Raw genomic sequence first — 23,679 nt, 5'->3', positions numbered from 1 at the left:
GGGTACGTAATTCCTCCTTTAGCTCTGAGAGGTTTGATGGACTGAAGCCTTCTTCTCTCATCTCATCAAAATCATTCTCTGACCAGCTTTGATCCGTTGCTGGCGATGGGCTGTGCTCCTTTGCAGGAGGAGATGCGCTCTTATTTTTTGAATTTCCAGCTTTTCTGCCCTGCTTTTTCCCCATCTTTGTGGTTTTATCTGTCTCTGGTCTTTGATGATGGTGACGTACTGATGGGGTTTTGGTATAGGTGACCTTTCTGTTTGATAGTTTTCCTTCTGACAGTCAGGACCCTCAGCTATAGGTCTGTTGGAGATTGCTTGAGGTCCACTCCAGACCCTGTTTGCCTGGGTATCAGCAGCAGAGGTTGCAGAAGACAGAATATTGCTGAACAGCGAGTGCACCTGTCTGATTCTTGCTTTGGAAGCTTCCTCTCAGGGGTGTACTCCTCCCTGTGAGGTGTGGGGTGTCAGACTGCCCCTAGTGGGGGATGTCTCCCAGTTAGGCTACTCAGGGGTCAGGGACCCACTTGAGCAGGCAGACTGCCCCTTCTCAGATCTCAACCTCCGTGTTGGGAGATCCACTGCTCTCTTCAAAGCTGTCAGACAGAGTCGTTCACGTTTGCACAGGCTTCTGCTCCTTTAGCTGAGCCCTGTCCCCAGAGGCGCAGTCTACAGAGACAGGCAGGTTTCCTTGAGCTGCTGTGAGCTCCACCCAGTTCGAGCTTCCCAGCGGCTTTATTTACCTACTTAAGCCTCAGCGATGGCGGGCGCCCCTCCCCCAGCCTCGCTGCTGCCTTGTGGTTAGATTGCCGCAGACTGCTGTGTTAGCAAGGAGGGAGGCTCCGTGGGCGTGGGACCCTCCCGGCCAGGTGTGGGATATATTCTCCGGTGTGCCGGTGTTATAGCGCAGTATTGGGGTGGGAGTTACCCGATTTTCCAGGTGTTGTGTGTCTCAGTTCCCCTGGCTAGGAAAAGGGACTCCCTTCCCCCTCGCGCTTCCCAGGTGAGGCGATGCCTCGCCCTGCTTCAGCTCTCGCTGGTCAGGCTGCAGCAGCTGACCCGCACGGATTGTCCGGCACTCCCGAGTGAGATGACCCCAGTACCTCAGTTGAAAATGCAGAAATCACCGGTCTTCTGTGTCGCTCGCGCTGGGAGATGGAGACTGGAGCTGTTCCTATTCGGCCATCTTCCCAAAGACATTTTTGATTGTTATGACTTGGGTGGGAAGCTACTGGCATCTAGTGGGTAGAGACCAGGGATGCTGCTAAACATCTAATGCATCATTCATAAAAGTTTTATTGGTTCTATTTTAGGGTGTGTGTGTGTGTGTGTGTGTGTTGGCTCAACAGATATGTCAGGACATCTCCATGACAGTAAATTATCCAATCCAAATGTCAATAGTGCTGCTGTTGAGAAATCCTTTCCTTGCTGATGGGGAATACAGTGATCATCAGGACAAAATCCCTGCCCTAAAGGATCCTGCATATGTGCATGTGTGTATGTGGGAGGTTAGATAATAAATAAGTAATATTAGATGGTGGGCATATATCCTTTTATATAAATAAGGGTAAGGGGAAAGAGATAGATGGGGGAGGCTATTTTGGATAGGATTTTCGTGGAAGACCTCTTTGACGAGGTTATATCTGAAAAAGGACTTGATGTGATGTGAGCAAGTCATGCGAATACTTATGGGAAGAGCATCATTTCAGGGAGAGGTAAAGGTACGTACAAAGCCCCTGAGGCAAGAACAAACCTGGTTTCTGTTTGAGAAACAGCAAGGAGGCCCTTGCGATGGAGCTAAGAGAGCAGAGGGGAGAGCCATAGGAGGTAATTTGGAAGTGGTAGTCAAGGGCCTGATCCCACAGATTATGAAGATGAAGTCCCAGTGTGATGGAAGCCACTGGAGGGTTTGGATCAGGGGAATGTCATGATATGATTTCCATTTTAGAAGATTACTCTGGCTGCTGCGCAAGAATGGATGGTAATGGAATGACATGGCAGCAGAGAGATTTATTAGGAGGCTGTGATAGTGATCGAATCCAAGACAGTACAGTAGATTATATATTGAAAGCAGAAGCATTGAAAATTCCCAGATTTGGAGTCTATTTTGAAGGTGGAACTGTCAGGATTTCCTGGTAGAGACACATCTGGATTATATGAGTCAGGATCAGGAGTATAAACTTTGGAATCATCAACATAGAGGTCAGGTTTAAAGCTGTGACGGGGGATGAGCTCATCTAAGAACCGAACATAGATAAAGAAGCAGTCTCAGGACTGAGCCCTGGGACACTATAGGTTTTAGAGGTGGGGAAGAAAAGGTGGTCTGGCAAAGGAGACTGACAAAGGATGGCCAGAAATACGAATCTAGAAGCTGGGTGAAGACAGTGTTTAAGGAGGAGAGTGTCCACTGGGTCAGATGCTACTGACAGATGAGGAGAGATATAGTCTGAGGGTTGACAGCAGAGGTCTTTGGTGATCTTGACAAGTGGGTTTTAGTAGAATGACAGAGAAGTACCAGCTTGGAGAGGGTTCAGGGTACTATGAGAAGAAAAATGGGTGCAGTGAATATATTAACTCTTTCAAGGAGTTTTGTTTTTCTTTTGAACTCATAATCCAGCAGAAAGGGATGATACAGGAGAGGGATGGAGGAGGTAACTGCAGAAGCCAAATCCTTGAGATTGTGAGGGAAATGGATTTCAGTGGCAGGTGCAGGGATTGGATTTACTAGGGGGTAGGTTTAGGTCATCTTCTCTGTCAGGAAAGAAGGTGAAGAGGTTACAGACATGAATGCAGATGGGCTAGTAGATTTGTTGTGCATGGGTTCTCTTCTAATTGCTTGTTTCCTACGTGAAATAAGGAGGGTCAGCAGCTGAGAGTGAGAAGAGAAAAGGGGTAATGCAGATTTGAAGCAAAAGGAGGAGCTTTATATAACATGAAAGTATAGTGAACCTAGCAATATTGAACGTGGTTTACAGAATACCTCCCAGGTTGCATCCATTCATAAATCATCCAGCAGATATTAATAGAGCACCAACTTTGTGTAAGTTACTGTTTTTCAGTAGCTTTGAAAGCCAGCACACATGTGCGCGCACACACACACACAAACAGACACACACCAAGATGAAACCAGCAAAAGTTTCATGAAACTAGTGTGAGATGCACTCTATTTTCTTTTCTAATCTATTTCATTTTTATACTGGTTACAACCCATTAAACTGGTATCTCAATCCCCATTGTTTGAAAAGCATCATGATAAAAAATACAGATTTGTGTGTTCCCTTTCAAAGAGTTTAAAGTCACACATGAAGGTTGAGGATTGGGGGAAATTTCACTAATTCTTGTGTAGAACCTACTTCGTGTCAGGCACTGTGTTAAGTGTCTTATTTACAGTGTCTATTCAATCTTGAACATCTCTATTTTATAGGAAAGAAAGAAGTCTTGTGTTAGATGGTTTCTCTAGTGAGTAAAACCACACTTTCTTCTATGATAACCCTAGCTGGGTTCAGTGGAAACTAAAGGTTACTTCCATTCTGGATTTTTCTGCTTTTGTAAAATTCAACTGCTTTATTACATGTGAGAATTTCATTTACGTTTGCATTATTTGGATAAAATGTGGAAATCTTTCAGATCAAAACTATCTGTAGATTGGTTGCTTATTCATGGTTCTAACCTACAGGTTTAAATGCAGTTTTTAAAAATGTGCAGCTGTCAGTAGCTGTCAAAAGCAAGACTTAGAATTGGCTCAGTGTCATCCGGTTCTCGCAAACGTGATCATCTTAAAGGCTTTATCTCTGGCATTTTTTATCTTTAAAAATTATAAAGGTTTTAACATTTTTATTTCACAAAAATCAATAATACATAGACAAGAGATAAATCTAGGAAATAGACAAAAGTAAAGAGAGAATTAAAATCCCTTTATCTAAAGACCAGTTGAAGCTTGCTTTACCCTTAATATTTTTAGCTCTATTCATTTGTATTGCATGTATATTTACTAAAAACAAAGAGCTTATCTTATTTGTTCATGTATTTACTGAATTTTTAAAAATTGACATAAAATTGTAGGTATGTACTGTCTACAACGTGTTTGCAAATATATATATATGTATACATATTGTGGAAATAACTAAAATTAACATGTGCATTATCTATCTTATATAGTCATTGTTTTGTGATGAAAACATTTTACATCTACTTTCTTAGCATTTTTCAAGAATGTAATATATTAAGTATAGTCGCAGTTGTAGTTGTACAATACTGTCTAGCAATTCTAAGTTAGTAGTTACCCAGTTGAAAGAGCAAAACGTGTACTTTGAGCTCAGAGGTCCCTACCGTGAATCAAAAATAGAGAAAGACAGAAAAACAAATTGCATAAGTATTCTTTGTGCCTTCAGACAGAGTTACCAATTTCCCTTTTCTTATTCAGAAATGCCATTTATGAATTTCTGTAAATGATCTGTGTGTAGCTGTTTGACTGTAAGGGATAAGTCAGCTGTCGCTGTTCCAGTTTTGGTTTCTCCTCTTTTCGTGCTGGGCAAATTCTGCACTTGACTTTCCCAGACTTGTCTGTGCTGGGTGCAGGTTTTATATTAATATATTGATATGTTTACTTCCAATTCATTACTTCCATGGTCTGTATTTAATGAGGTGTTGGTCAACAGTCTTTGGCGGGATGAGGGGAACAACTCTGATTGTAGTGCTTGCTGGGTTTTTTGTTGTTGTTGGTTGTTGTTGTTGTTGTTGTTTTAGATGGAGTCTTGCTCTGTTGCACAGGCTGGAGTGCAGTGGCAATATTTCAGCTCACTGCAAATCTCCGCCTCCCAGGTTCAAGCGATTCTCCTGCCTCAGCCTCCCAAATGGCTGGGATTACAGGTGTGTGCCACCACGCATGGCTAATTTTGTATTTTTTAGTAGAGAAGGTGTTTCACTATGTTGGCCAGGGTGGTCTTGAACACCTGACCTCAGGTGATCCACCCACCTTGGCCTCCAAAGGTGCTGGGATTACAGTTGTAAGCCACCACACCCGGCTGAGTTTCTAAGGTGAAATATTAATACTTCCACCATGGCTAATTTTAAACTACCAAGGTAATGTCACTGAACTTGGAGTTGGAAAGAGAAGCAATTGTTCTCATGAGCTGGGAAGATCCCACTTTGGGATGTGAATGCCAGTGCCCTTGTTCAGTGTTTTCTTTAAGGGCAGAATTTTAATTCTAATGTCCAGAAAAAGTCTGTTCTTTCTTCTACAGCTTCCAAATGCTGCCTGCAAAGTTGCTACCTCAGGGATTTTTTTAAAAAAGATCTGTTTATATGGTGCTTTATCTCTTTGTAATGTAATGTCATTGTATTTTGTCTCAGTATGTGTTTCCTGCTTTGTTTTATGATTAGGAAGGACTAGTTTTACCCCGTTTTTAGAGTTGATTAAAGGGAAAACTACATTTGGATATTTGGATTAAAAAAAAATCATAAGAAACTTTCCGTATGTAACTATTAAATATTTCTTTCCTCTTCCCCTAAGAGATGCTCATCAATAGTTGTTGATACTTTCATTTTTGTTATCTCATGGGATGCACTGTCATTTATTTGCATTGCTTGGTTTCCCTTTTTTTTTTTTTTTGACATTGTATTTGTTTTAAACATCTATTTCCCTTTTCATATTGTGAAGCTTCTGGAGAGGAAAGCCTCTATTTTTCATCTTCATGTGCCCAGGGTCCCTAACAAGTACCTGAAACCAGTCCTTTGTTGAATAAACAATGAATAATTGACATGTATCTAATTTTCAGTCTTACAGTCACAAGAGGTCATACCTGGAGAAGTCATTTGGAATAATCCAAATTTAATTGCAGTTGAGGCTTAGTTATGATATGAATTCTCTAAATACGCATGGAAGAAACCTAGGAGTAAGACCTGGATACCATCCGTGGATGGGAGAAAGAAAGCAGTATTGACGATAAAGGAGAAAGGACCACGAGAAGAGAAAAGAGAGCAGGGCCTGACACATAGAAGACAGAGTGATGAGAAGAGTCCAGGGTCAGAGATGGATTTGGAAACATTCGCTGAATGTGACTATAGAGGGATGTCACTTGTACTTTTTAGACAGCGGTTTGTTAATGTGTTTAGGGCAAAAGTTCATTTCAGATACTTAAGAAGGATTTGAGTGGATAGGAATGAGAACCAGTGCATGTGAATTGCTCATCCAAGACTAAGCTGAGATAGGAAGTAAAATAAAAGTTATATATGAAGAGTAGAATTCTGAAAGGGATAGTTATTTGCTTTAATGTTAAATTTTTTTTCATTGTTGCCCTTATAAGTGACACTTCATAAAGATGGTTTAATATTTAAGTGCTATACGGAAAGTTCCAAGTCTTACCAAATTGACGACTCTCCAGATTTGAGAACCCTAACTGAGGTGGGTGGAAATCTGTGGTCTAATAGAAATCATAAACTCCTTTCAACAATAGGACTGATATTGAATGATTTTAATATGCTGTGCACATCTGTTGATGAGAGTACTAGAAGTGAATTGGAAAATTCCAATACAAGGCAATTCAAGATGGTATTATTAGTATATGCATTATAAGTCAATTGTTGGCATAGAAATACATCTATATGCTTTTGAAAAACCCAGAAATTACTGCTCTGAATCAATAGGTAGGCATCCCCTCACTGTGTCAGGTAAGTAGGAACACACAAACAGTATAAGAAACAGCCTTGCCTACAGTCAGAAGGGCCATCTCCATGAAGTGAATAGAGAGCAGCAATTAACAAGATGCTGATGCTATGCCCCTCCCCCAAATTAAGGCCTGCACACAATAGAAGGTAGTTCCCTTAAGAATGGATAGGTTGGCCGGGCACAGTGACTGACGCCTGTAATCCCAGCACTTTGGGAGGTCGAGGCGGGCGGATCACAAGGTCAGGAGATCGAGACCATCCTGGCTAACACAGTGAAACCCCGTCTCTACTAAAAATACAAAAAATTAGCCAGGCGTGGTGGCGGGCATCTGTAGTCCCAGCTACTCAGGAGGCAGAGACAGGAGAATGGCGTGAACCTGGGAGGTGGAGCTTGCAGTGAGCTGAGATCGTGCCACTGCACTCCAGCCTGGGCGACAAAGCCAGACTCTGTTTCAAAAAAAAAGGATAGGTTATGACTTGGTGAAGAAGAAAGGGAATTTTTAGGGCAAAGTAAAAGCATAGGATGATAATTGTATATATGGAGAAGAATGTGAAACAAAGGGGAAATTTGAATGTGTTTCAGTATTATAAAAAAGTAAATGATTTTCCAGGGACAGCTTAGTTCCAGAATTGCTTTATCTGTGCATATGCCAGATCGAAAGTAGCTTTTTAAAACCAATTTAAAAAAATTATGAAAGTGATACTTGAACTTTTTTTTAAAAAAATTCAAATTTAGTGAAGTAAATCTTTGCCTCCTCCCCAACCCCTGCCTTTACTCGAGAGTAACTTTTTTTTTAATATTCTTCTGCGAATATTAAAGTATATTTCTATATATACATATTTTTATTTTATTTATTTTGAGACAGGGTTTCTCTCTGTCACCTAGGCTGGAGTGCAGTGGCATGATCTCAGCTCACTGTACCTTCTGCCTCCCGGGCTCAAGCAGTCCTCCCACTTAGCTGGGATTATAGGTGTGCGCCACCATGCCTGGCTACTTTGTTGTTGTTGTTGTTGTTGTTGTTGTTGAGATGAGATTTCATCACCGTTGGCCAGGCTGGTCTTGAATTCCTAGGCTAATGTGGTACGCCAGCCTTGGCCCCTCAGAGTGCTGGGATTACAGGAGTGAGCTGCTGTGCCTGACCTATATATACATGTTTTATAAACATGTTTATTTATACTCTTTCTGTCTGCTTTTTTTACACTTTTTTTTCTTTTTTTGAGATGGAGTCTTGCTCTGTCGCTCAGGCTGGAGTACAGTGGCACGATCTTGGTTCACTGCAACCTCTGCCTCCCGGGTTCAAATGATTCTCCTGCCTCAGCCTCCCTAGTAGCTGGGATAACAGGCACCCACCACTGCACCTGGCTAATTTTTGTATTTTTAGTAGAGATGGGGTTTCACCATGTTGGCCAGGCTGGTCTCGAACTTCTGACCTCAAGTGATCCACCCGTCTCAGCCTCCCAAAGTGCTGGGACTACAGACATGAGCTACTGCACCCAGCCTGCTTTTTTTTTTTTTTTTCTTACACTTAACAATATATCCTAGAGGTCTTTCCAAATTGTTATATTGATTTCCTTTAAAAAAAGAAAAAAAAAAAAGCTATGTGGCGTTCAACTGTATGAATGTATATTATTTGCTCACTTACATGGAAATCTTATAGACTTGGCATAGCATGTTAACTTTTTACAAAGGTGTATAAATTTTTTATTGTACACAATGTTTTCTACAGGATAATGTATATGGATGCATTTTGAAATTTCTACTTAAATACACATTTCCATGTGCCTCACATTTAGAATGATAAAATCATTGGTTTGGAAAAGACTTTAAAGTCATCTTGGACATGATGCTTTAATCTCCTTGATAAAATATCTACCACACAGGAGGAATAGTCCTTGTTTGAACTGGGTACTTGCTTGCTATTACCAGAAATAGCCACATCAGCTAAGATGCTTTCAGCTGCAAGGAACAGAATGCCTGCCTAAAAGTGACTTAAACAGCAAGGGCATTTCAGTACCTCACTCATAAGAAGTCCAGAGGTAGGCTGTCATGGGTTTTGGTTAATTTATTAGGTTCATGCAAAAGTAATTGCTGTTTTTGCCATGTTTTTAATGTTTTTACTTAAAACAGCAATTATTTTGCACCAGCCTAATAGCATCTCTGAATCACTTAGCTTTCCCTCAGAGTTGCAAGATTATTTTGATGGTCCAAGAATCATAACCTCACACAGTTGTGTCCAAAGGCAGACAAACAGAATGGCTTTTCTTTCCTACATATCAAGGTGGAGATCCAGTCCCAGAAGCCCCTTGGTGGACCTGCCTTTCCCTCTCATTGGTTAGAATCATGTCACATGTCCAAGAGTTAGTTTCATGGAATTGTGGGAAAGAATATCTCCAGAATGTCCAGATTTTATAGTGATAGGTCTTCTTCATAAGGAAGGTTCAGGGGGGTTGGGAGAGATGTAGAGTAGGTCTCTACAGAGTTGGCTAGAGTAGTCAATTTCCTTTTTGTATAGAGTCAAAATCTGTCTCTTAGTAACTCTACTGTTGCTCTTAGTTAAGCTCTGTAAACCCATTCCTAAGGAATAAGGACTTCTAATGAAGGAATTGTGTAGAAAACTGTAATGTTTTCCCCCTTTTTCTTTTTCTGCACTCCTTTGCATGGTCCTTTATGTGCTGTCATAATAGTGAAAAATACAGAAGGTCACTGTTTTCTGTGGCTCAAACTCTTTCCTTGCTTTCATTGGACTGTGCCATAGCTGCACTGTACCATAGCTGCACTGCTTGCTTTCTTTTTAGTAATTCATCAAAACCTATCATTGCTCCTCTATTTATTGTCTGTGCTTCCATTTTGTCACCCCAGATACCTGAAATAATAAGCTGGTAGAAACAAGTCAGAACTTGTACCAAGTAGTTTTAATTGATTAGAGCTACGAGAACAAGTTACATCCTTGTATCTTTTTAAGGTGATCACTAGGGATGCTATATACATTTTAACAGTAATATGTGTTTTAGCTTTCCTTTCCGTTTTCCTTCTTTTTCATCAAACTTTTAAAAGACCTCTGATTTAGAAGGGATGCTAAGTAGATACTTGATATGGGAGTCTTTCACTCTAAGTTACATACTAACCTTCATTTCTTTGGGCTTAGTATTTGTGAAGCAGTTGTAATAGTTTGGAAGAAAATATTAAATGGTGTAGAAATAAAAGACCAAGACCTTAGATCCTATGTGTGCCACTGTTTCCTTGACTTCTTAAGGTTTTAGGGATCTTAGAGGGTCCATCTCTGTTGGGGTCTGAGCATCTGTGAATTATAGGATTTCCTCCTTGTGATTGCATTTGTGTGAAGGGCTCATTGTTCTTTGACCCCCACCCTCCAGAATTCCTAGATAAGACCGTATGTTTAAGGATGCAATTTTTGAATGAAAACTTATAACAAGATAGATCCAATTATTTCATTTCTAGGTGAGACATCAGTGGAGACAGTAGTTTACTGGAACATTTCAGACTTTCTCCTTGATATTGAATGTGTAAAATTATTAACTTTTGAAACTAAATTCCTACTTAATATCTTTATTTTCTTTTTGCCCCATCCTTTGGATTTGTTTGCCTCATGTGTGTACATTTCTAGGAATCATGAAATCATGAGCCCTAGGAGGTTTAAAACTAGAATCTCGTCAGTTCAAACTTTGCAAAATACATGAGTCCAGAGAAAAAAGGGGTATTCTACCCCTCAAATAACATTTTTTTACATGGTGTGTTCCCTTAAAGGTCATAGTATATGGAAAGAACATGGGGTCTGCTACTGAGTAAAAAAGAGATACCAAGCAAGATTTGCAAATCCTTGAATAAATGGCTGTCTATTCTCCAGCTCTACCTTCTTTCCTGCATGTCATATGGAACTAGCCCATGTGTTATGACTGGCTATTATAATGGTCTGTGAAAGTCTCTACCTTTTGTTTCTAGAACACGTGGGTCTTTTACACATTGTTCCTAACTTGCGTATTGGTGGGGGAGCAGAATATCCAAACTGACAGATAATCCGACTTCTTGGCTAAGCCACGCACAATACTGTTTGGTCCCTCAACTATTTGATTATTTTCTTCCTTGTTCTTTAATTTCCTGGGAATGTGGAAGAAATCTCACTACCTGTTTCTCAGTGCCTGAAAGGACAAAGTCTTTCTGGAAAAATACCTTATTAAAAATTTGCTTTTTATGTTCAATTCTCTTCCAGGATAGTGCCCAAATAATTGTAGAAGGGATTGGCATTTTTGCCTATTTTACATGCTCAAAGGTGGGAAATATTCTAAAAGTTTTGTGAATTTTGTTTACAGAGAACACTTTTTATCTGTTCATAAAGGCAATGGTGAACTATTCCATTAGTACCTACTTGGAGAAATGTGGCAGGGACTAGCGACCTTGTAAATGATAGGTTTGGATCCATTATGAAGACTAAGAGTAGGAATCCTCACCCTTGTTGCATTATACTTCTATAAATGTCAGTTTTAAAAAGAGGGTAAATGGGGCAGGTGCAGTGGCTCATGCCTGTAATCCCAGCACTTTGGGAGGCCAAGATAGGCGGATCACTTGAGGTCAGGAATTCGAGATCAGCCTGGCCAACATGGTGAAACCCGTCTTTACTAAAAATACAAAAATTAGCCAAGCACGGTGGTGTGCACCTGTAGTCCCAGCTATTTGGGAGGCTGAGGCAGGAGAATCGGTTGAACCCAAGGCAGGGGAGGTTGCAGTGAGCTGAAATCGTGCCACTGCACTCCAGCCTGGGCAACACAGTGAGACTCTGGTTCCAAATCATTAAATAAATAAAAGGGCAAATGAAGGTGAGAAAGACTCAAACGTGAATCGGGCAGACCATCACATTTTCTTTCTTTACACTTCAGAAGTTCATCTGGACCCCTGCCGAACATGGTGTCCTGTTGCAGATTGTCAGACAGTGTGCCCTGTGGCATCGAGTGACCCAGGACAGCCTGTGCTGGTGGAATGCCCTTCTTGCCACCTGAAATTCTGCTCATGTTGCAAGGATGCTTGGCATGCAGAGGTCTCCTGTAGAGACAATCAGCCTATTGTCCTGCCAACAGAGCACAGGTAAGAAAGGAAACTTTGTCTTTGGGATTATTCACTAGTTTTCTTAGAAACTCAACATACGTTACATGTAGAAGGAATTACGTTGTGATGGCGTTTAGAGATTGGTTGTTTTCTTGCAGAACTTCCCTGAGAAGTGTCTCAGAATTGGTAAGTTGCCAATACAAAAGCATTTCTAGTTGTTCACCCCAGAAGAATCTTCCAGATATTGCTGGAATTAAAGTTTGTGTGAGTTTTGCTTTCTCTTTAGGTAGCAAGGCGCTGTGGTCTACTGGTTCTCAGTAGGAAATCGTGACTTGTCCCAGCTATTTGCTCAGATGCCGTATCTGCCTGTATTGGGATATATCATTCTTGTTGCTTGCAAAATGAGACAGAAATTTTCTTAGCTGACTAAATTGCCAGCTCATGATGTGTGACAGTCATATTAGAAAGAATGCAGGAATAGAAACAATGGTCCTAAATTCTTTCAGCACATAGAAAGGAGGGTTCTCTCGTGGTACTTTATGCTCTGTAAAGGTTGAGATTTTATTGTGATAGGAAGCAATTAAATCTGTACCTTTTTAGTACAGTGGGGTTTTTGTTTTTTTCATTTTGTTTTTGAGACAGAGAGTCTTGCTCTGTTGCCTAGGCTGGAGGGCAGTGGCATGATCTCGGCTCACTGCAACCACCGCCTCCTGGGTTCAAGCGATTCTCCTGCCTCAGCCTCCCAATTAGCTGGGGTTACAGGCACTTGCCACCATGCCTGGCTAATTTTTGTATTTTTAGTAGAGATGGAGTTTCACCATATTGGCCAGGCTGGTCTTGAAATCCTGACCTCAAGTGATCCACCCACCTACGCCTGCCTCCCCAAGTGCTGGGATTACAGACATAAGCCACTGCACTTGGACGATACAGAGGGTTTTTATGGCAGCAGCAGTGCCCAGAGTGAGAGACCTCTGGGTTTCATTCCTGCTTTGCTTGAGGCTATAGTTGTTCTGCATCAGCAAGAACAAAATACCAGTGTTGTAACCCCATTGGCTTAATCACACAGTGCACCCAGAATGTGTAGAACCAGGCTCCAGGAATAGTAATGCTACCTGGCTACGATGCTGTGCTTGAATGTCAGAACAAACAAATGGACAGGAATAAAAGAGCTAATACACGTGCCACGCATGTGCCCTCTTAGCCAGATTTAAACCAGTGTTGCCTGCATTTTCGTGGCCATAGCAGGAAGCTCCACGGGTATCACAGGGCGATGTAAAGAACTCAGAGGATAGGAGGATTTGCATTCTGACATTGTCACTTAGTATCTGTGTGTCTCATAGAAGTCACTCAGCCTCTGTGAGTCTGTTTCCTTATCTGAAAATAAGGGAATTAAGACACAAATTGAGCATCCCTTATCCAAAATACTTGGGGTAAGAAGTGTTTCAGATCTCAGTTTTTTCAGATTTTGAAATATTTTCGTTATAGATTTATTGGTTGAGCATCCTTACTCTGAATATCAGAAGTCAGAAAGGCTCCAATGAGCATTTCCTTTGTCATGTCGGCACTCAAAAAGTTTCAGATTTTGGAGCATTTTGGATTTCAAATTTTGGACTAGGGATGCTCAACCTGTAATAACTGTCTTATGACAATATGAGGTTATTGTTCATATGAAATCTGATAATAGATTTGACAACACTCTGTGAATTATATGTCTGTGTGCTGGGTGGTAGTTTTGATGGGCAGTAGCTAAAGTGTTACCTGGTGCTATCGCTCACCTATCCCTCTCTCCCACTCCAATTCCTATTGCTTATTTTCTGTGCCCCTTGGGGCTGTGAGCCTGTATTGGTCTCTTCGTCTGTTTGGAGAAGGTCTTTTGAAAGTATTGGACATTATTTTAAAGTGTTGGTATTTGAGACCCCCTTCTCCATTTGTCTAAGGAACAGACCATTAGATTGTGTACGCCCAGTTTGGACCCTAACCTGGTTTCTCTGCTGTGTAGCCAACTCCTTGCTGTTCTTATTTAGGCAATGCATACTTAGGGAATGAAATATTAATTTGACAAAGTAGTGAGTGAAATCAGTGGTGGAAACTGTAATTATATAATTCACAGAAAGCCAAAATAAAGATTCTTTCTTGTATGAGTTGTCTGTACATCTAATAATGTTTTTGCCCACACCCTGTCTTTTGGAAGTGAATTAAGCATGGATAACTATGAGTTCATTATCTAACCATCAGGAGCCCTGGGAATTCAACTGATGACCATTTCTCATCCATTTTGTTTCTAGAGCCCTCTTTGGGACAGATGCAGAAGCCCCCATTAAGCAATGCCCAGTGTGCCGGGTTTATATCGAACGCAATGAAGGCTGCGCTCAGATGATGTGCAAAAACTGCAAGCATACATTTTGCTGGTACTGCCTCCAGAACTTGGACGTAAGTGCCACCTAGGTTTGTTGTATGATTTTTTGTATACTGTATCTGCACCACAGCCGATATCCTACAGATTTTCCTTTAAAATATTGAGGCGATTTTTGTCCTGCAAAAGGAATTTAGTTTTCTTAATGAGACTTCCTAAGCCTGCTACTTTAGATATCTAAAAACACCTTTTTGATGACCTTACATATGCCACCTTGGTGTTAAAGGCAAGCTTTTGTTTTAGGGGCATTTCTTGCTATTTGGACATTGTCTCTATTATGTAAAGGACTATTAATGTTTTCATTTTATATTGCTGTTGTAACTAATTAGCACATACTTAGTGGCTTAAAATACTACACACAAAAAAAATTATCCCACAGTTTTTCACTTTGGAAGTCTGACATAGGTCTTGCTGGATTAAAATCAAGGTGTCAGCTGGGCTGCATTTCTTTCTGGAGGCTCTAAGGGGGAATCTGTTTTCTTGCCTTAGAGGCTGTCTGCTTTCCTTAGCTTGTGGCCTCTTCCTCCATCTTCAAAGCCAGCAACATCAGATCTCTCACTGCCTTCTTTCTTAGTGATTGCTCCCTCTGACCACAGCTGGGAAAGTTTCTCTGCCTAAAGGACCAATGTGATGAGATTGGGCCCATCAGGATAATGTAGGCTAGTCTCCTTTATCTCAGGGTTCTTAATTTAATCATACTTGCAGAATCCCTCTTGTCATATAGGGTAACACATTCACAGATTCTGGGGATTAGGCCATGATATCTTTGAGAGGTAGTTATTCTGCCTACCACTATTAGGTTTTTTTCTTCTTTTTGAATTTAAAGAAAAATGGTTAAAATCAATGGTGTCTCTTAACTCTCTTCTCTCCTTCATGCACGCTCTCTCTCTCTCTCTCTCATCTCTCCCTCATGCGCGTGCTCTCTCTCTCTCTCTTCTTTTGTTCATGGGCATGCAGCATTATCACTACTGTTTTGACAGTGTTCCCTTCCCAGATCAAGGGGCTTGGCTCAATTTTTTCTCACCATTCATGAATCAAGTCTTCTCACATTCAGGTGCAGTTTTATTCAGCCCTGTGCCAAGGCTAATGGTAACTTCAGAGTTAAAAATGCAGTGCGAAGGGTTAGTGAGTAGGTCTTACTTCACTTCTGGTCTTTTAAAGTTGGGGGTAGCATAAGTTGTTTGTAGATAACACTCTGTTTTGGCAATTTGGACCTCTAAAATATGTCCATATCAGTGTAAGCACTCAGTTACCATTGAGTTGCTATTCTTTTCTCAGCTCTTTGTTTTGATTGCTTGATTTGCTTTAATCCAACAAGTGATTTGTGTAGTGCTTTAGTTCAGACAAGCTTAGTGAGTAGTGAGTGTGCAGTTAGCATGTAATATCTGCTGGCCACCACCTGCTTGATTTTTAACTGAAAACTCGATATGTTGTTTAAGATGACATGTATGAATAATAATAATAACCTCCATCTTAGTGATTTAAGAAGAGGTATGAACTGGGGGGAAGAAAATGGACATTTTAGACTTTAGAAGTTCAGCAGCTCAGGTTGGAAGACATATTTTCCATTTAGAAATTGATTTGTGATAGGCCCTTGAGTTACAATTTTGTTTGATATTTAAGACCTAGCACACACCTAAATGAGTGATATTCTGGATGAGGATTTTACTGACTGTACATCACGCATGCATTACAAGTGAAAAACAGTTTTTGTTTTTTTTTTCCTTCAGGTTTCACCAGAATATTAATTGGGTTCATATCCACAAGGAGGCCGAGCCCATGAGGTTCTCTTTAGGAGGCCAGAGTGTAAGGGAACAATTATGTGCACCAGATCTCCATCCTTTGGCTGAAATGTGTTTGGGGGATGGTGTTGCAAAGAACATGCTGTTCTGTCTCTTGTGCTGTTCTGGTTCTGGAGATGAAATGGTGCAGATGTTAAATGGCTGAATACACATACTTCAGATGTTGAAGCATCTTTTTTCTGGTGACTGTTTTCTAAGATCTCATTTTCAGTTTTAGCCAGGGGCATTGGACTGTTGGTAATGATGTTTTTCTCTACGCAAGTGGAGTTCTACATCAGATGATGGTGTGGATCTCTATTTATAGAAGAGTGTGAGAGCCTGGGGCCAGGACAGGGGTGACTGTCTAAAATCTAGGCCTGAGACTGACACGAAACAGGAATTTTGAGTGTTGTTGGAGTTGAGCTTGTTCCTGCCTTGATTCTTATCCCTGTAGTTTCAGAGGATGAGTTATGCTTAACTGTCTGCTTTAGAATCCTATTCCTGTCCATAGCCTTAGAGACTTGAGCTGTTCAGTTATCTCTTTCCTCTCCTGTGGTTTCAATTTCCACTCTACAGTCTCTCAGCATATCCATGCATTCGACTGTGTCACATTTAAACACAAGTAAATGTTTTTCTTAAAGCCTGCATCTTTTCCTTACTACCCCTCTAGTTATCTCTCCTTTAGAAGCCAAGCTTCAATAAAAGCCTAATCACCTCTTGCTACTGACATTACTTACCTTCCAAACACTGCAATGTGCTCGGATGGCCACGTAGTCACACCCCGACTGTACCCCTTTCCCAGATTTTGAGTGATTTCTTACTGGCAGAACCCAATAATACTTGTTCTTAGTGTACCTAGATTCTCTTTTGCATTTAACATCTTGACCACATCCATTTCAGTGATACCATCTCTGTTGGTTTCTCTTCTACCTTTCTGGTCATATCCCAGTTCCCTTTCTAGCATCTTCCTCGACCCAGTCTTAAATGCCTGTGTTCAGCAGCCCCTTTGCTTCTCAGTTTACCCCTCTTTCTAGTTAATCTCAGTCTCTTGTATGGTTTCTTCTATCCCACGTACACTGATGCCCAGTTGAGACCCCTTTCTCCATTTGTCTAATGAACAGACTATTAGGTAGATTATCTACACCTAATTTGGACCCTGAGCTAGTTTCTCTGCTGAGGTTCAAGTTTTGTTTTTTGTTTTTTGTTTTTTTTCAGTGTAGTTCTATGTGATGAGCTGCCTTTTGAACAGCCCTGCTTGGATGTCTCAACCATCTCTCAAGTTCAATATGTCCAAACTTATCTTCCCAACAAACTCCATCTCTGTGTTGTCACTTCTCTCAATAAAGCCACTGCCTTCTTTCAACCCAACCACTTTCCCTTCTCTGTGGTTGCTTCTCCTTGTTTCTTTCTAGTTACTTTCTTAATATCTTAGGACTGTAACTTCCTCTTCTCCATCCATCCTCAGTCACTGGCATGTTCTCGCACCTGGTTTGCCACACCAGCCTTTCAGCTGCCTTGTTCCTGGTCTTCCCATTCCATTGTACATTGTACCTCTGCCAGAGCTACCTTGCTAAGATAAGTAGTCAGGTCGTTACTACTCTTTTTTTTTTTCTTTTTAAAAATTAATTGAGATTCTTATTGATTATAATCTGTTTTCACTTGGTGATTTACAAAACTACCGAGATAAAGATTATGGGCTTGGAATTCTAGAGGGAGTCACTGATATCACCAGAGAAAAAGTTTGCCTTCCATTTGGTGATCTGATGTGGTTTGCATTCATTTCTCAATTTAAAACTGCATATTTACTGAAACCAATCTTTTTATTTTTCAGAATGACATTTTCCTCAGACATTATGACAAAGGGCCATGCAGAAATAAACTTGGCCACTCAAGAGCGTCAGTGATGTGGAACCGAACACAGGTACCCTGACCTTACAGGGAGCGTGACATAAACCAAAACTGTGATGGCTTAAAGAGCCCCCCTGTTCCTCTTCCCTGCACTGTTCCCTCCTGGGAGGTCCCGTCTCAGCCTGGGAGCTTCTGGAGAGTGTCAGGGCAGGACAAGGGAAAAGTAATGGGGTAACTACCTAAAGTTAATTCATGAGCACAGTCTCCTTAAGGACAAGTGGAGGAGCAGGGGCACCAGAGCTGCCAGGCAATCAACAGTGACATGCAGAATGCAGGCAGATATTCTTTCCTCTTGAGAAACAGTGGAATGACTTTCCTAAAGCCCTTTAAGGCATATTACCTTTCAAAGGCAGTGTATCAGTCTGTTTTCACACTGCTAATAAAGACATACCTGAGACTAGGTTAATTATTAAGGAAAGGGGTTTAATGACTCACAATTCCACATGGCTGGGGAGGCCTCACAGTCATGGCAGAAGGCAGAGGAGGAGCAAAGTCACATCTTAAATGGTGGCAGGCGAGAGAGCTTGTGCAGGGGAGCTCCCATTTATAAAACCATCACATCTCATGAAACTCATTCACTACCACAAGAACAGCATGGGGGAAACCGCCCCCATGATTCAGTTCTCTCCACCTGGCCCTGCCCTTGACACGTGGGGATTATTACAATTCAAGATGAGATTTGGGTGGGGACACAGCCAGACCATATCAGGCAGTGCTCTGAAACCCTGTGAGCCCTTCCTGGGGCTTAGATCCCTCTGTACATGCCATTGTGTGTTTATGTGGCAGGTTCAAAAGGAGTCATGGTTTATTTTTAATAGTGTTTTATATTTATTAAAGGCCGTGTTCCTTTGGAGGGAGTCAGTGCTAATATCCTAGTAATCATTAACATCCCCATGAGCTAGTTGAGGAAATTCAGGTAGAGAGAGCACCAACACCGATAATTCATGACTCTCCTGAGCTTGCGACAGCTTGAGTTGGCATTTGGATGGTTTCCATCCTTGATATGGTCCTTTGTATCTCTCTGGCTTCTCTCCAATTCAGATCAATCCTGGGCACTAGCTGAAAGATCCCAGAAATGTAACTATTCTATGTGCCTGAGATGATGTCTTGTTCAGGCTGCTATAACAAATGACCATAGACTGGGAGGCTTAAAGAACAGAAATTTACTTCTCATGGTTCTGGAGGCTGAGAAGTCTGAGGTTCAGGTGACAACATGGTCATGTCCTAGCAAGGGCTCTCTTCCTGGTTTGAAGATGGGCATTTTTGTTTGCGGTGTCTTCGCACGGCATCGAGCCTAGAGAAAGGAAGCAAGCTCTCTGGCATCTGTTCTCGTAAGAGCACCAATCCCATCATGAGGGCCCTGCCGTCATAAACCAACTAACTTCTAAAGGCCCCGTCTCCAAATACCATCACATCGGGGATTTAGGGTTTCACCATATGAGCTTCAGGGGGACACAAACATTTGGCCCACAGCAGATAGTGTAGTTGGAATAAGTATACATATTGAAATACTTAATTGCTGAAATATGCTTTTCTTTGAAATTTCCAGGTGGTGGGGATCCTCGTAGGCTTGGGCATCATTGCCTTGGTTACTTCACCCTTGTTACTCCTGGCTTCCCCATGTATAATCTGTTGTGTCTGCAAGTCCTGTCGGGGCAAGAAGAAAAAGCACGACCCATCTACAACCTAAAGATCTCTGTGTTCATTTGCCCCAGATGTGTGAGTTACGTGAGATGGCACAGTGATGAAGCCCCATTTAGTGACCTTGCCTCCTTCTCCTTGCCAACTTTGAAAGTGCCTCTGTGTCCAGACTTTGAACTTGCCTGCCCGCCTTCAGCATCAGGAAAGGCCAAGTCCTGGGTGTGAGCGTTCCTGTGTAACAAGAACTGGGCTCAACAGTCCAGCTGTGTCTATGGAGCATGTCGGGAGCTTTGGGGTTGCTTGAGATGAATGAACATACCATTTTATCTTCCAAAGGACCTCACTGGACTGTTCTACTTCCAGCCAAATTCAAGGAGCTTGAGGGAACATTTGATATAATAAGTGTGTTGTCATGTTTGGCAACATAGAAGATAACCAAGAAGCCAGGGCCTGTTCTGTGTTGATTTGACTACCATGAGAAACACAGGGGAAACCTGATGAGGAGAAGGATAAGACTGTGTGAGGAGAAATCCTCACAGGAGCTGTAAAGCAGGCTGCTGATCTCAGCAGTTGATATAGTGGTCGTGCCTCTGCTGGCTACTGGGTGTGCTGTCCCCAGTGTTCCTGCTGTGATTTGGCAGAAACACAATAGGTTTCTCTTTGTGTGATCTCAGCTTCAAGCAGGAGAAACTGCTGTGCAGAGGGAGTTGCCCCTTCCCGGTAAAAGAGTTGCAGCCTGTTAAACAATATGGTCTAATTTAGTGTCTCTCCCTTGGCAAATGTAAGTTTTCTAAGTTGGCCAACTTGTCTCTTACAGCCGGTAGCTGTGGTCTACAAAACCGTTTCATGTGAAATACGGGTAGAGTGGTAGAGTTTCAAAACTTCCGTCATAGATAACTGGGACCTTTCTCAGGACCTGTGTTCACATACCCAATAGATTTGGAATCGGGCCTAAGAGTACACATGGAGAGTAAATATTAAAGTGTATATTATGTACATCTAGAATCCATGTGACTTGCAGCCTGCCTGTAATTTCTATCCATTGAGCATGCATGGATACACCCAATAGTACACACAAAATAAATGTTTACTTAAGAGCCATTCTATCCTTCTGTGACTGAAATGGTTTATTGTAAATCTGCCTAAAGATTTTTTGCATATTATATATGTGAATTTTGGTTGTAAGTTCATAACTTACCCAAGGGTATAGACTCATAACTCTTTTAAAACAGTACTTAGTACAATATCCTGCCATCTCTGTTTGTAAAAACACGAATTGATAACCGAGTCATTTACATATTTTCAAACACAGAGCAGCTCTTTTCTCAGCATAATTTATTATTGCTGTTTCAGCATCTGTTAGGACAGTCTGAATACTTTGTTACAAGGCACTGATAAAATAGCAACAAAAACATGTAAGAAATAAAATAGAAATGCTTTATATATTTTAGTTTAAATTTATATATCACCTCATTGGGACTTATTTTTTCCATTATACCATTAGTCAGATTTGAATAACGAGGTTTTGAAAGGATAAAACCTTTTCTCCAATGACAGGATTATATAATTGCTATTGACAGTGTAGCCTGGTGCTTCATGAGACCTATGCTAAATGTTACTGTAGAGTTTTTGAAGCCAGGGATACCTTATCAGGAAATATTCAGGATCTATGATATTTTCTGAGGTAACTGGGTAATAGAATATCAAATTGCTGCTATCTTGGACCTATTATTAAAGGATGATGCTTTGCCTATGTAATAGGATATATCCTAAGTGGGGATGTGTATATTTAAGGAACTTTAATTCACGTGTATATATTGATATCTGATGTATTGTAGTACATCAATTGGTCATGTACATTTTAATTTACACATTGTATAGGACATAGATGAGAACTCTGGGAAAACCTGGGAATGGCAACCAACCAAAATCATTTTTAATCATCTAGTAGAAATTTCTTAATATTGTGTCCTTTTCTTTTGAAACTCTAAACACTTCAGAGAAAAAACACTGTCTTCTATCAGTGTAGTTCATGTTAGTATAATTACAGATTTACATATATTTGAACAGTTCATTTGCTTTGTTTTACACATAGCCTACTGCCTCATTATAGGTAAAAGGCATTTATAAGTGCTCAGGGGATTACAGGAACTCAACTGAAACTGAATTTTTGTAACAAGAATGTTAATAGTGGCGATGTCCTCTGTCAGTAAATGCTTTAAGCTTGGTGCCACAAAGAGTCTTTTAAATGGGGGCTGATTTCAAGTAACCTAAAATACTGTGTTACCAGAGGAAGAGGTCCCAAATTTGGAGTTAAGATGGAAGAAAATATATATGCTATTTCCTTGGAAAATTGAAGGAATTTGCCGCCTTACAGAGATCGTATCACCGAATTAGCTGCTTATTTTTTTTCGGCCAGGGCTATGGAGTGGGGGTTGTTTGTCAAACTGATTTTCAATAACTGGATTTAATTTTTTTTAACGTTGAAAAGTGCCTGAAAAATGGTAAATTCTTAAATGTGTGAGATTGTCAGAATCAACAAAACTAGGTTGGTTAAACATATCTGGTGCATCAAAGGGCATGATGCAAACCAATCTAGAGACTCTTTATAGAGAAGAGAGCTAGCAACTTTTTGTTTTTTTGGACAGGGTCTCCCTTTCTCACCCAGGCTGGAGTGCAGTGGCATGATCATGGTTCACAGAACCCCTACCTCCTGGCCTCAAGCGTTCCTCCCACCTTACCCTCCTGAGCAGCTGGGACTACAGGCGCACACCACCACACCTGGCTAAGTTTTGTACTTTTTGTAGAGATGGAGTTTCTGTGTGTTGCCCAGGCTTGTCTCAAACTCCTGGGCTCAAGCGATCCACCCACCTTGGCCTCCCAAAATGTTGGGATTACAGGTGTGTGTCACTGTGCCTGACAGCTGACAATTTTAACTGGCAACTTTGATAACAGAGGCTGCTATTCTTGTTTTAGATAATTGGCCAGTGCCAGAGTTTACTCTTGCCTCCTTTCTCAGTCTGCCAGCTTTGTCCTTTCTGAGTGATTCTCTTTCTGTATTAGGGGTATTTGGATGCTGTGGCAGGAATCTTTTTGTGTTTATAGTGTAGTCCATTTGCAATAGAAATAACAAATCCGTCCCCAAATTGTAACCTGAATGTAATAGTCCAGCATCCAGAAATCCTATGGAATGTATTAGCACAACATCTTACCATTGTCCCATCTAGGAAATTTTTCTTATTATGAGGTAGGGAAGTGAGGAGGAAAGCCATGCAGAAGCAAATGTTAGAATCTTAGGCATCCTATTTGTTCATGCCGTGGGTATTTGCTTTGGACTTGGAGTCTGTACTTTGAAAGAGGCCTTTGAAAAACAAATAATTCAGTGTGAATTTTCTCGTAGCGTGCTTCATGAAAATATTACTTATCCAGGTTTGCAAATGTACATGTTCATTTGAACGTAAATCACCATTTCTTGGAACCCCACATTTTTTCTTAAAAATTATTCTGAATCTAAGTATGTATTACTTTAGCCTTCCCTACACAGTACTTATAAAAGACTTTTCTTTCTGTTCATGAATGGATGCCTTTATGTGATATAGAGTCATGTGTGTATGTGTAGCTTTAAGGGCAATTTCAGAAATGCATTAGATGAATGACATTTTATAAAGCGATCACAATTGATATATACAGGCTATTATGTCTCATGTCATGCTCTGGGAAGTTTTATGTATTTTAAAAAATTGCTATTGTGTTGTATTTTTCCAATTTTTGGAGAAGAAAATAGGCTCTCTAGCCACAATAAATGTGAGCAGGAAATCAATTGTGTTAACCTTTGTTGCGCTGCACAATTCTAGGCATGTTCAATTTTATCCTCTAAGAACCAACCAAGTCACTGTTAAATCCTAGGTTCTGAATTTACAAAATGTACCAGAATTTGCAATACCATCTATGGAAATAACTCTTGCTACTTTACTTCTTAAAAGAAATGAGGCCAGGTGGGTGTGGTAGCTCACGCCTGTAATCCCAGCACTTTGGGAGGCCAAAGTGGGCGGATCACCTGAAGTCAGGAGTTTGAGACCTGCCTGGCCAACGTGGTAAAACCCCATCGCTACTAAAAACACACAAAAATTAGAACCCTGTCTCTACTAAAAATACAAAAAAATTAGCTGGGCGTGGTGGCGCATGCCTGTAATCCCAGCTACTTGGGAGGC

At 40.9% G+C, this 23,679-nt stretch overlaps 1 protein-coding gene across 2 annotated transcripts in view; it reads left to right on the top strand.

Annotated features, from left to right (window-relative positions):
• The window catches only part of RNF144B (ring finger protein 144B), an 87,468-nt gene extending 64,423 nt beyond the window's left edge, over positions 1–23,045 (top strand). For both annotated transcript variants that reach the window (XM_023209778.3, XM_023209779.1), the window contains exons 5-8: positions 11,560–11,764; positions 14,011–14,155; positions 17,751–17,840; positions 19,377–23,045. In XM_023209778.3, coding sequence (XP_023065546.1) covers positions 11,560–11,764; positions 14,011–14,155; positions 17,751–17,840; positions 19,377–19,517 — 581 coding nt within the window. In that variant the 3' untranslated portion in view covers positions 19,518–23,045. The remainder of the gene's footprint in view (positions 1–11,559; positions 11,765–14,010; positions 14,156–17,750; positions 17,841–19,376) is intronic.
• Positions 23,046–23,679: the final 634 nt, after the last annotated feature.

Source organism: Piliocolobus tephrosceles, chromosome 5 (assembly GCF_002776525.5).
Source record: "Piliocolobus tephrosceles isolate RC106 chromosome 5, ASM277652v3, whole genome shotgun sequence".
Lineage (NCBI taxonomy): Eukaryota > Metazoa > Chordata > Mammalia > Primates > Cercopithecidae > Piliocolobus > Piliocolobus tephrosceles.
Note: the sequence above shows the minus strand (reverse complement) of the source record. Positions and strands in the feature narration are given on the sequence as shown.